The sequence below is a fragment of the Rhinopithecus roxellana genome, chromosome 20, assembly GCF_007565055.1.
Source record: "Rhinopithecus roxellana isolate Shanxi Qingling chromosome 20, ASM756505v1, whole genome shotgun sequence".
NCBI lineage: Eukaryota > Metazoa > Chordata > Mammalia > Primates > Cercopithecidae > Rhinopithecus > Rhinopithecus roxellana.
Window position 1 is genome coordinate 47,994,891 of NC_044568.1, and position 12,250 is coordinate 48,007,140.

The 12,250-nt window shown below is 41.5% G+C and overlaps 1 protein-coding gene across 5 annotated transcripts in view; it reads left to right on the forward strand.

The window, feature by feature from the left end:
* POLR3E (RNA polymerase III subunit E) overlaps positions 1–4,882 on the forward strand; it is a 37,756-nt gene extending 32,874 nt beyond the window's left edge. For 3 of the 5 annotated variants that reach the window (XM_030924524.1, XM_030924525.1, XM_010388602.2), the window contains exons 20-21: positions 2,565–2,690; positions 4,092–4,882. In XM_030924524.1, the coding sequence (XP_030780384.1) occupies positions 2,565–2,690; positions 4,092–4,148 (183 nt within the window). In that variant the 3' untranslated portion in view covers positions 4,149–4,882. The remainder of the gene's footprint in view (positions 1–2,564; positions 2,691–4,091) is intronic. The other 2 variants (XM_030924522.1, XM_030924523.1) reach the window with 1 other exon arrangement.
* Positions 4,883–12,250: the final 7,368 nt, after the last annotated feature.

The following is a 12,250-nucleotide window of genomic DNA, read 5'->3' on the forward strand; positions in this document are numbered from 1 at the left end:
GAGAAGGGAGTCGGCAGAAGTCCCACTGAGCTCTCTGTCCCCAGCTGCTTCTTAGGGAAGCCAACTGGCAGACTGAGGATCTAAGGGGCTGGGGCCTTTTCCTGACCTCGCTTGAGTGCTTTTGGCCAGAATAGAGGGTATCTGAAATACTTTGATAAGAAAAAGGAAAAAAAAGTCATAAATGCAGATTTTTAAACATCAAATCAGACTAAAAGTTTTAATAGGAAAGCTCTTGCACTGCCTGACCTGACTGCCACCCCTCAGAGGTGACCACTTTTATTACTACTTTTTTTTTTTTTTTTAATAGAAACAGGGTCTATGTTGGCCAGGCTAGTCTTGAACTCCTGGCCTCAAGCAGTTCTCCTGCTTCAGCTTCCCAAAGTGCTAGGATCATAGGCATTTAAATCACCAAAAGATACCACTAAAACAGCTGCCCCCATTTAAAAAAAAAAAAAAACAGCTTGTCATTAGCAATGGGCTTCCCATTGTGGTGGATGAGATTTAGCTCTCAACCATTTTAGGAGACTGTAGAAATGGACAGGTTATGCCAATTTTTTTTTTTTTTTTTTTTTTTTTTGAGATAGCATCTGAGATAACTTCTGTCACCTAGGCCTGGAGTGTAGTGGTGCCATCTCAGCTCACGCCTCCCGCGTTCAAGCAATTCTTGTGCCTCAGCCACCCGAGTAGCTGGGATTACAGGCTTGTGCTGCCACACCCAGCTAATTTTTGTATTTTTAGTAGAGATGGGGGGGGGGTTTCAGCATGTTGGCCAGGCTGGTCTCGAACTCCTGGCCTCAAGTGATCCGCCCACCTTGGCCTTCCAAAGTGCTGGAATTACAGGCATGAGCCACCATGACCGGCCTTTACCTCTTAGGCTATCATTGTTTATAGCACTGTCACGGAATGAACTGAAAATCCTTTCATTGTAGAGCCAAACATCAGTAATATATACTATGATTGCATTTCGTTGTTCACTACTTCCCGTTTTCACTTGTGTAATTTTCTGAATGCATGTGTACCAAGGGTGATACTTTGCTTAATTAAGCCTGGTTCTCTGGAAGCCTCTCCCTCTGCTTCTCCAGTGAGACTGGCTCTTCGCCATGTCTGTTGCTGAATTGTGGAATCTCTGCTGCTTCCTTGCTTTAGCTTCTAAAGAGACAGGAGTTGTCTGCATTCTTTCATGTCTTAAAATGGCTTTCTTTTAACCTTTAGTATTACAATACAGTATTACTGTTTGGGACTAGACTTTTAGGAGGCAAATGATACTTTATGTAGCAGTCTCAACTGTTTACATTGAACCATAGCAAAAAAAAAAAAAAAAAAAATCAAATCCATCTCTTAATGTTTGCAGAAAGATGCAAACAAAACCAGCTAAGTATGGAACAATGTGTAAGTAAGGTTATCACACTTTGATGTAAAAGTTTCTATTTTTTACGTGATCAAATGATTTGCCTCTCAAAATTCTAGTCCCAGACAAATAGTAATACATAAAGCATCTTTTGTCTTTTTTTCATCTAGGCTGGAGTGCAGTGGCACAATCTTGGCTCACTGCAACCTCCGCCTCCCAGGCTCAAGCAATTCTCTTGCCTCAGCCTCCCGCGTAGCTGGGATTATAGGCATATGCCACCACGCCTGGGTAATTTTTGTATTTTTAGTAGAGACGGGGTTTCACCATGTTGGACAGGCTGGTCTTGAACTCCTGACCTCAGGTACTCTGCCTGCCTCAGCCTCCCAAAGTGCTGGGAGTTCAGGCATGAGCTGCCGTGCCCAGCATGAAGCATCTTTAAGAGAGTTTCCATTGTTTATATTTTCAGAGTTGTTGAAATTCCCTAACATTCCCCTTCTTGGTCTTTTAAATTTGGCCTGTATTCTTTCCTTTATACCAACTGCAGAATTTTTCATTATTCTGTATATCAGTCAGTGCGGTTTCAGCTGTGCCCTGGTATGGGTCATTATTGTACTAGACAATTGAGTTCTTACAAAATCCTGTGAGTTGTTACACTTTTTTGTGTTCTTTCAGAATTCTTATGACAGATATTAGACATACTGAATTCAGTATTTTCTATTCAATTTTTATCTTGGGGTGTAACGTATTTTACGGCATCCTGTTTCATGGATGCAGTGGCAGGTTTGTGTGTTAAGACTGCACACCAGTTTTGACACCCTCTTCTCATCTCTGTGCAGCTTAGATTGTGGCTTCGCCTGCCTGCTAACTCCAATGCACTCCTGCATTTTACCATGCAGAAATATGTTCAATCCACTCATCCTCTCATGTCTCTTCACCAGTTCTTTTGTTATGCTGGCATATACCTTTATTTTTATTTATATTCAAGTTTCCACACAAAGCGTTAATGCCTTTACTTTTATTTATGTTTTTATTTCTGTACACTGTCTTGCTGGGTCTCTAGAGATGACTTGGCTCATCTTTAACCAGAGGTACTGGGTGAGGGTTTTTAATCAGAGACTGCAACACAAAGTTAGGTGCATGGCTTGGGTGTCTTGTTCAGGGATGTTTCTCATTTTAGATCACTGTTTCCCAGAATAACGTGTTTTTGCTACTAAAGCATCGACAGGTTTTGCTTGAAATTTTTTCCAAAAATTACCGGGTACGCCGAAACATGATCCAGTCTCGGTTGACTCAAGAGTGTGGAGAAGATCTCAGTAAACAGGAGGTGGATAAAGTACTAAAGGTACATCCATTTTGTGCATAACAATATCAAAGACTCTGGAAGGGGCTGACAGCATGGAGAAGGGACTCTAGTGTCTTTGTGTATATGAAATCAGGCTTCCTTGGGACCCCTCCCCAGTCTTGTCTTCAGCAACTCTTAATGATTGGCATTGGTTGGGGAAAGGACTGACCCCTTCAAATAATATAGTCACAGGGGTGTCCAAGGGAAAGAATGGGTGCTTAATTTCTGTTTCTGATTGGGCCAGTAATGCCCCTTTCTCATCCCTCTTCTCTGCTTATCACTAGAGACAGAAACTAAAAACCATGGCTTCAGGATGCTAAAAGCCTAAAACGAAATAGAACAACAACAAAATACAGTGGGTTGGGTGAGCTTGGCAGTGGGTAGGCATCTTCTAAAATGGTAGGGCCTAGTTGAGAATCCTCACTCCACTCCCCCTTGAATTTTGAACTACTCTTCTGATTGTTGCCATAGCCACATACATGACTTTCAGTAGAATCCATTCTTAAATTTGGTTTAAAAAGGAGTATCATCTGTTTACTATATATGAAAGCACCTAATGTACAAGCTATAATGCTTTTCTGAAGTGACTGTAGTACAAATACCAACCATATTGGCAGCAACACTGAGACACAGAAAACTGATGACAGTGTCTTGTTTTGATTAAACATCCAGAGCCATATAAGTAATACTATTTTTTAAGCACCCTTGTTCTGCGCATGTCAGTATTTGTGTTTCATAGATCCTCACTTTTTTTTTGAGACAGGGTTTCGCTCTTGTTGCCCAGGCTGGCGTGCAATAGCACACTCTCGGCTCACTGCAACTACCACCTCCCAGTTTCAAGCAATTTTCCTGCCTCAGCCTCCCCAGTAGCTGGGTACAGGCGTGAGCCACCATGCCCGGCCCACCCTTACTTTTAAAATACCCCTGAGGAATGGCCGGGCATAGTGGCTCACGCCTGTAATCCCAGCACTTTGGGAGGCCGAGGCAGGAGGATCACCTGAGGTCAGGAGTTCGAAGCCAGCCTGACCAACATGGAGAAACCCCATCTCTACTAAAAATACAAAATTAGCCGGGTGTAGTGGTGCATGCCTGTAATCCCAGCTACTTGGGAGGCTGAGGCAGGAGAATCGCTTGAACCTGGGAGGCGGCAGTTGCAGTGAGCCAATATTGTGCCATTGCACTCCAGCCTGGGCAATAAGCAAAATTCTGTCTCAAAAAAAAAACTACCCCTGAGGAGAGGGTGGCTGGTAGTAACCATGGTGGTATGCTTAGGCAGTTTTTGATTTGTATTCTATTTGTATTCTATTCACTGATCATAAATCAAGTGTTGATATTGTGGACAGAATGTAGTTAGCTCCCTTACCTGCAAAAATCTGCACTTACCCTGTTTCTCTCTCATAGGACTGCTGTGTAAGCTATGGTGGCATGTGGTACCTTAAAGGGACAGTACAGTCTTGACAATAGTAGCAAACCACTAACCCAGCAAATCTAAGCCCAAGGAAGAAGGGCGGAACCAGAAGTAGAGCCTCGACTTGCTTCAGACGACACAGAGCAAGAGGAACTGACCATCTCATGGCCTGTGGCATTGCATGGTGCAGTGGACAGAAGGGATTATCCTCAGCCAGTGACAGGGTCAGCTTAAGTTAGATCACTCCCAGAAGAGACCAGCTGGGACCTTCTTTGCAGTACTATTTGAAATTCCTGATGTATTTGGCTTATTTGGTTTCATTCTCATAATAAAGAGAGTGTATACTGACATGGGCAGGATGATAAAAATCATGGTTTAATATTTTCTTTTGTAAACTTAATGCCAACAAGGTCTAAGTTATGTTTACAACATGAAGAAAACCTCAAAGTTTTTAATTTTTAAAATGCCTAGAAGACAATATTTAGTCTTGGATTATCTATCTGCTAAGACCACCAATTTCATTAAACCAAATTGAATTACTCTACTCTTGGGATTCTGTGGCCACTTTACCTTTGACAACAACCTACTTTATGTAGCAGTTTCAACTGTTTACATGAACCATAGCAAAAAAATCAGAATCAAATCCATCTCCTTTTAATGCTTGCACAAAGATGCAAACAAAACCAGGTAAGTATGGAACAATGTATAAGTGAGGTTATCACACTTTGATGTAAAAATTTCTATTTTGTGTATTTTTAAAATAAACGCTAACACTAAACTAGCATCATGGTGCTATCTTCAAATGATTACAGAAAGGCGATCTTGTTGGGCTCAGCGTTACATGTATCTAGAGGGAACAGAGCTAATGGAGGGAGACAGAGCAGCACTGTCCACTAGAAAGAGGTAAGTCACGTACGTAATTTTGAAAGTTTCTAGCACCCACATTAAAATAGTTTAAAAAGGTCATAATAGTTTAAAAAGGTCATTTTAGCATATTATTTAGCCCAAAATATCTAAAACATCAACATATAATAAAAAAATTAATATTTTACCTTTTTTTGTACCAAGTCTTCAAAATCTGGCATTTTACACTTTCCTCAACACTCTCAATTTGGACTAGCCACATTGTAAGTGCTCAGATGCCACATGGGGCTATTTGCAACAGTATTGGACAGCACAGCCCTAGAAATGGATGGAAAAAATAAGAGTAAGCTAGGTTGGGTGAGTTGTGAATTTTGGTATATAGTTAAGGCTTTTGCCATCTTTTTTTGTACAACACAGCCACTGGTCTGAAGGTTTAAATGACAGTCTATGCTATTTCCGCACCCCCCCAAAAATAAAACATCTAATATTTTAGCTATAGAATCATTAAGGCATTGATCAAGGATGTACTTTGCCAAATAAGTATTTGGTAACATTGCTGAACAGGTTGATCGTATATTGATTCTAACTATTAACATATGTGAACCTGAAAAGTAAAGTTACCAAAAGCAATTTGGAGTATGTCTCAGCTCTTCCATCCTAACCTTCCTTCTCACTTTGAAAGGGGAAATGCTCATGTGGGATGGCACAGAATGTTAGTCCCATCACCTTGCAGAACTTAATTGACTCAGTGGAGAAGTCAGAGCCTTAAATACTTACATTGATAAAAAGAATTGGTTAAAACACCAAACTCAAATAGCAAGAAAAAGAAACTTAAGGAATATAGGAGGGAACTATTATTTTTTAAAAAAAATTGAGGGAACTTGGGATGTCAGAATAGGACTTTCCAGCACTCGTCCCCCTGCAGAAACATGAATTTAAACAACTATCCACAAACAAAAATACCTTCACAAGAGCTAAGGAACCATGAAAGATTACAGCACCTTGGTATACCACAGAATAAGATGTATTGAAGAGGACAGGAGGGACAATTTTACATTACCTGTCTTACCCCCTCCCCAACCCCAGGCAGCACAGGGTGGAGAGAGAGAGACCCTCCACTTGGAGGAAGGAGAGGGAAGTAAACATTGGACCCCAAAATCATGCCAGCCCCAGCCAGACTCCAGGCCTGCCCCAGGAACACAGGTTCTAAGCATACCCACTGCCAGGCCTGTACCCATGAGCTCACACTCTAACAGACACCCCCTCTCCACCCTAGTCCAGCCCCATCTGAGTAAACCCCAGCACCGGGCTGGCCCTCACAGATCTAGGCTCCAATATCCCCTGCAGACCCAGATTCTAGGCCAGCCCCCCAGGACCCCAGGATCCAAGCCAGGATCCATCCCTCAGAGACCTAGCCTCCAGGCCAGTATCTATATACCCTGGCTCCAGGCTGAGCTATATATGCCTGCAGGCCAGCACCCACAATCCCAGGCTCCAGTACAATACCCGTGGACCCAAGCTCCATGTGTGCCTCAGCACCAAGCTCCAGTGGACCCAGGTTCCAGGCATACACCTCAGTAAGCCTCAATGCTAGGCATGCCCTGGCAGACTGGGGCTCCAGAACAGTCCCTATGGACCCAGGACCTAGGCCCACTCCTGCAGGTTCAGGCTCCAGGCTATGGAGCTAGGCTTCAGGTCAGTTCCCTGGATACAGGATCCAGGCCTGCCCTTGTGGATTCAGGCTCTGGTTGTACCCCTGCAGACCCAATCAACTGGCCCACTCCACTGGACCTACGTTCCAGGATTAATCCTATGCATGCAAGCACCAGGCTCATCCATCTGCTGACCTACGTACTAGGTCAGCCTGCTCAAGGACTCCAGCAGCAAGCCTGCCCACAGACCACACCAGACAACTTGCCCAGAATCTCTGAATGGGCTCACTGGTGAAGGGCTGTTCCACGCAAAGTCAGACTGCAAAGATTAGATTCAGTCCTTACACTTCATCCAATGTACAGACATCAACATATGACCACAAGGATCAAGAACAATTAGGGAGACATGCTATCACCAAAGTAACAAAGCACCAGAAATCTACCCTAAAGAAACGGATTTATGAACTGCCTGACAAAATAGTTTTAAGGATGTACAGCAAACTTCAAGAAAATACACATACATAACTCAACAAAATCAAGAAAACAACCAAATCAAGAAACCTAATAGATCAAAATTATTTATTCTTTACAAACCATTCTGAAGTTGAAAAATACAATGAATGAAATGAAAAAACAGAATAGTGAGCATCAACAGGATTGATGAAGCAGAGAGAATCTATGGACTCAAAGACAGATTATTTGACAATACAGCCAGAGGAACAAAATGAAAAGGAATGAAGAAAGCTTACGGGATTTATGGGACAGCATCAAAAGAGCAAATATTTGAGTTATAGGAGTTCACTAAGGAGAAGAAAGAAAGAAGTCACAAAACAGTAGTTTTTTACTACTGTTTTCCAGATCTGGAGAAAGATACAAATATCCAGGTGCAAGAATATCAAAAGTCTCCAATCAGATTCCATATGAACAAAACTATACCATGACATACTATAATCAAATTGTCAAAAATCAAAAGACAAAGGGAAGATCCTAAAAGCAGCTAGAGAAAAGAAGCAGATCACATATAAGGGAGTTCCAATAAGGCTAGTACTTCTCAGCAGACACCTTACAGGCCGGGAGAGAGTGGGATGATATATTCAGAGTGCTAAAGGAGAACAAATTGCCAACCATGAATACTTTATCCAGCAAAACTTCAGAAATGGAGAAAAAGACTTTCCCAGACAGACAAAAGCTGAAGCATTTCATCACCACCAGCTCTGTGTTTATAAAAAAATGTGAAAGAGAATTCAAGCTGGTAGAAAAGGATGTTGGTAACATGAAAACACATGAAAGTATAAAACTGGTAAAAGTATACTGTCAAACTCAGGAATACTCTAATACTGTAATGGTGGTGTGTATATTGCTTATCTTTAGTATAAAGGTTAAAAGATAAAACTATTAATAGCTAATTTGTTAAGGGATACACAATATAAAATTTGTAAATTGTGACCTCAAAAACAAAATGTGGGAGGGAGTAGAATAAAAGTATAGTTTTAATGCAATCAAAGTTATCTGCTTAAAATAGTCTGCTATCACTGTGTTTTACATAAGCTTCACGATAACCACAAAGCAAAAACCTATAGCAGATACGCAAAAGATAAAAACGAATCAAAGCATAACTCTAGAGAAAATAAATCACAAAAGAAGACAGTAAGAGAGAAACAAAGGATCTACAAAACAACCAGAAAGCAACAAAATAGCAGTAGTAACTCCTTACCTACCAATAGGCATAGGTAAGGAGTTTCTACTGCGAATGTAAATGGATTAAATTCTCTAATCCATTTACTGTGAATGTAAATGGTTTAACTCTTCATAATCCAAAGACAGGGAGTGGCTGGATTAAAAAAAAAAAAAAAGATCTAACTATATGCTGCCAAAAAGTCTCATTGAACCTGTAACGGACACATAGAGACTGAAAGGGAAGGAATGGAAAATGGTATTTCATGCAAATAGAAACCAAAAGAGAACAAGAGAGCTATACTTACATCAGATTATTAAAATAAACTTTGTCAAAACTGTAAAATGAGACAAGGTCACTGTGTAATGATAAAGGGGTCACTTAACAATGGTAAATATTCACCCAACATCTGAGCACCTAAATATAGAAAGCAAATATGAAAAGATCTGAATGGAGAGATAGACTGTAATACAACAGTAGTAGGGGATTTCAATATCCTACTTTCAGTAAAGATCAAGGCCCCCCCCCCCCCAAAAAAAATCAATAAGAAAGCATCAGACTTTAACTACACATTAAGCAAAATGGACCTACTAGACATATACAGGAGATTCCGTCCAACAGCAGAATACACATTCTTCTCGAGCATACATGGAATATTCTCCAGGACAGATCATATATTAGGGCACAATCTTTAAGTATCTTTTCTAACCACAATGGTATGAAACTAGAAATCAGTAACAGGAGGAATTTCAGAAAATTTACAAATAATGCGGAAATTAAACATGCTCCTGAACAACAAATAGGCCAATGAAAAAAACTAAAAGGAAAAATTTTTTAAATATCTTGAGACAAAAATGGACACAAAACATGAAATGCAACAAAAGCAGCTCTGAGACAGAAGTTTATAGCAATCACCACCCACATCAAAAAGAAAAGACCTCACATAAACAACCCAATGTTACACCTTAAGGAACTAGGAAAATGAAAAGAACTAGGCCCAGTTAATAAAAGGAAATAGGCCAGGTGAGGTGGCTCAACGCCTGTAATCCCAGCACTTTGGGAGGCCAAGGTGAGCAGATCACCTGAGGTCAGGGGTTTGAGACCAGCCTGACCAACATGGCAAAACCCCATCTCTACTAAAAATGCAAAAAAAACAGCCATGTATGGTAACACGCTCCTGTAGTCCCAGCTACTCAGAAGGCTGAGGCAGGAGAATCGCTTGAACCTGGGAGGCAGAGGTTGCCGTGAGATTACACTACTGCACTCCAGCCTGGGTAACAGAGCAAGACTCCATCTCAAAATTACATACATACATACATAAATGGAAATAATAAAGACAAGAGCAAGACTATGTCTCAAAAATAATAAAAGAAAGGATATAATAAAGACCAGAGCTGAAAAAAATGAAAAGATCAACAAAATTCAGTTGGTTTCTTGAAAAGATAAAATTGACAAACTTCTAGCTGACTAACAAAAAATAGAGAAGACTCATATAATTAGAAATGGAAAAAGATAATCCCAGCACTTTGGGAGGCCAAGGCAGGTGGATCACTTGAGGTCAGGAGTTTGAGTTCAGCCTGGCCAATATGGTGAACCCCATCTCTACTAAAAAATACAGAAATTAGCCAGGCATGGTGGCAGGTGCCTGTAATCCCAGCTACTTGGGAGGCTGAGGTAGGAGAATCACTTGAGCCTGGGAAGGGAAGGTTGTAGTGAGCTGAGATCCTGCCACTAGCTTGGGTGACAGAAAGAGACCTTGTAAGAAAGAAAGGAAAGAAAGAAGGGAGAGGGGAAGATATTACAACTGATTCCATAGAAATACAAAGGATCAGGCCAGGCGCGGTGGCTCATGCCTGTAATCCCAGCACTTTGGGAGGCCGAGGCAGGTGGATCACTTGAGGTCAGGAGTTTGAGACCACCCTGGTCAAAATGGTGAAACCCTCTCTCTACTAAAAATACAGAAAATGAGCCAGGCATGGTAGCGGGTTCCTGTAATCCCAGCTACTTGGGAGGCTGAGGCAGGAGAACCTGGGAGGCGGAAGTTGCAGTAAGCCAAGACCATGCCATTGCACTGCAGCCTGGGCAACATGAGCAAAACTCCACTGCAAAAAAAAAAAAAAATTAGCTGGGTGTGGTGGCACACGCCTGTAATCTCAGCTACTGGGGAGGCTTAGGCGGGAGAATTGCTGGAACCCGTGAGATGGAGGTTGCAGTGAGCCAAGATCACACCACTGCACTCCAGCCTGGGAGACAGAGCAAGACTCTGTCTCAAAAAAAAAAAAGAAATACAAAGGAACCTAAGAGACTACCATAAAAAATTACCAGCAAACTAGATAACCTACAAGGAATGGATGAGTTCCTAGACACATACAGCCTACCAAGACTGAATCACAAAGACACAGAAAGTCTGACCAATGAGTTCAAGAAGGTTGAATCAATAATTTAAAACAGTCTGCCATCAAAGAAAAGCCTAGGACCTGGTGGCATCATTGCCGAATTCAACTAAACATTTATGGAAAACTAATACCAATCTTTCTGAAACTTCCAAAAATTTGATGAAAAGGAATACTTTCAAACTATGTTTACAAGGCCAGAACTACCCTGATATCAAATCCAGACAAGGAAACTATAAGAAAATTAGGCCGGGGACAGTGGCTCATGCCTGTAATCCCAACACTGCGAGGCCAAGATGGGCAGATCACCTGAGGACAGGAGTTCGAGAACATCCTGGCCAAAATGGTGAAACCCCGTCTCTACTAAAAATTACAAAAATTAACCAAGAGTGGTGGCGCATGCCTGTTAATACCAGCTACTCGGGAAGCTGAGGCCAGAGAATCACTAGAACCTGGGAGGCGGAGGTTGCAGTGAGCCGAGATGGTGCCACTGCACTCTAGCCTGGGTGACAGAGAGAGACTCCATCTTAAAAGAAAAAAAAAAAAAGAAAGAAAGAAAAGGAAAGAAAATTAGATCAATATCCTTGATGAACACAGCTGCAAAAACCTCACCAGAACTAGCAAACCAAATTCATTACATTAAAAGGCTCATTCACCATGATCAAGTGGGATTTATCCCAGCCTGGGCAATATAGCAAAACCCCATCTCTGCAAAAAAATAATTTTTTTTTAATTAGCCAGGTGTGGTGCTGTGTGCATATAGTCTCAGCTACTTGGAAAGCTGAGGCAGGAGGATTGCTTGAGCCCAGGAGTTTGAGACTGCAGTGAGCTATGACCACCACTGCACTCCAGCCTGAGTGACAGAGTGAGACCCTGTCTCCAAAACAAATAAAGTTGGATTTATCCATGGGATGTAAGTATGGTTCAATATATGTGGTGTGTCAATAAATGTGATATACCACATTAACTGAACGAAGGACAAAAACCATATAATTTTCTCAACAGATGCAGAAAAAGCATCTGAAAATGAACAAACATTCATGATTAAAAAATCAACAGATTAAAAGGAATGCCCACTCTTACCACTTCCATTCAACAAAACACTGGAAGTCCTAATTATAGCAATTGCATAGGAAAAATGAAAGGCTGGTGGCTCACACCTGTCCTCCCAGCACTTTGGGAGGCTGAGGCGGGCGGATCACCTGAGGTCAGGAGTTCGAGATTAGCCTGGCAAACATGGTGAAACCCCTACTCTACTAAAAATACAAAAATTGGCCAGGCGTGGTGGTGTAAGCCTGTAATCCCAGTTACTTGGGAGGCTGAGGCAGGAGAATCGCTTGAATCTAGAAGGCGGAGGTTGCAATAAGCTGAGATTGTGCCACTGCACTCCAGCCTGGGCGACAGAGACTCTGTCCAAAAACAAAAAAAAGGCATCCAAATCAGAAAGAAGTCAAATTGTTCCTGTTTGCAGATGACATGATTTTATATATGGAAAATGTGTATATCTACATGCAAAAGAATGAAGTTGAACTCTTATCTTACACCTTACACAAAAATCAACTCAAAAT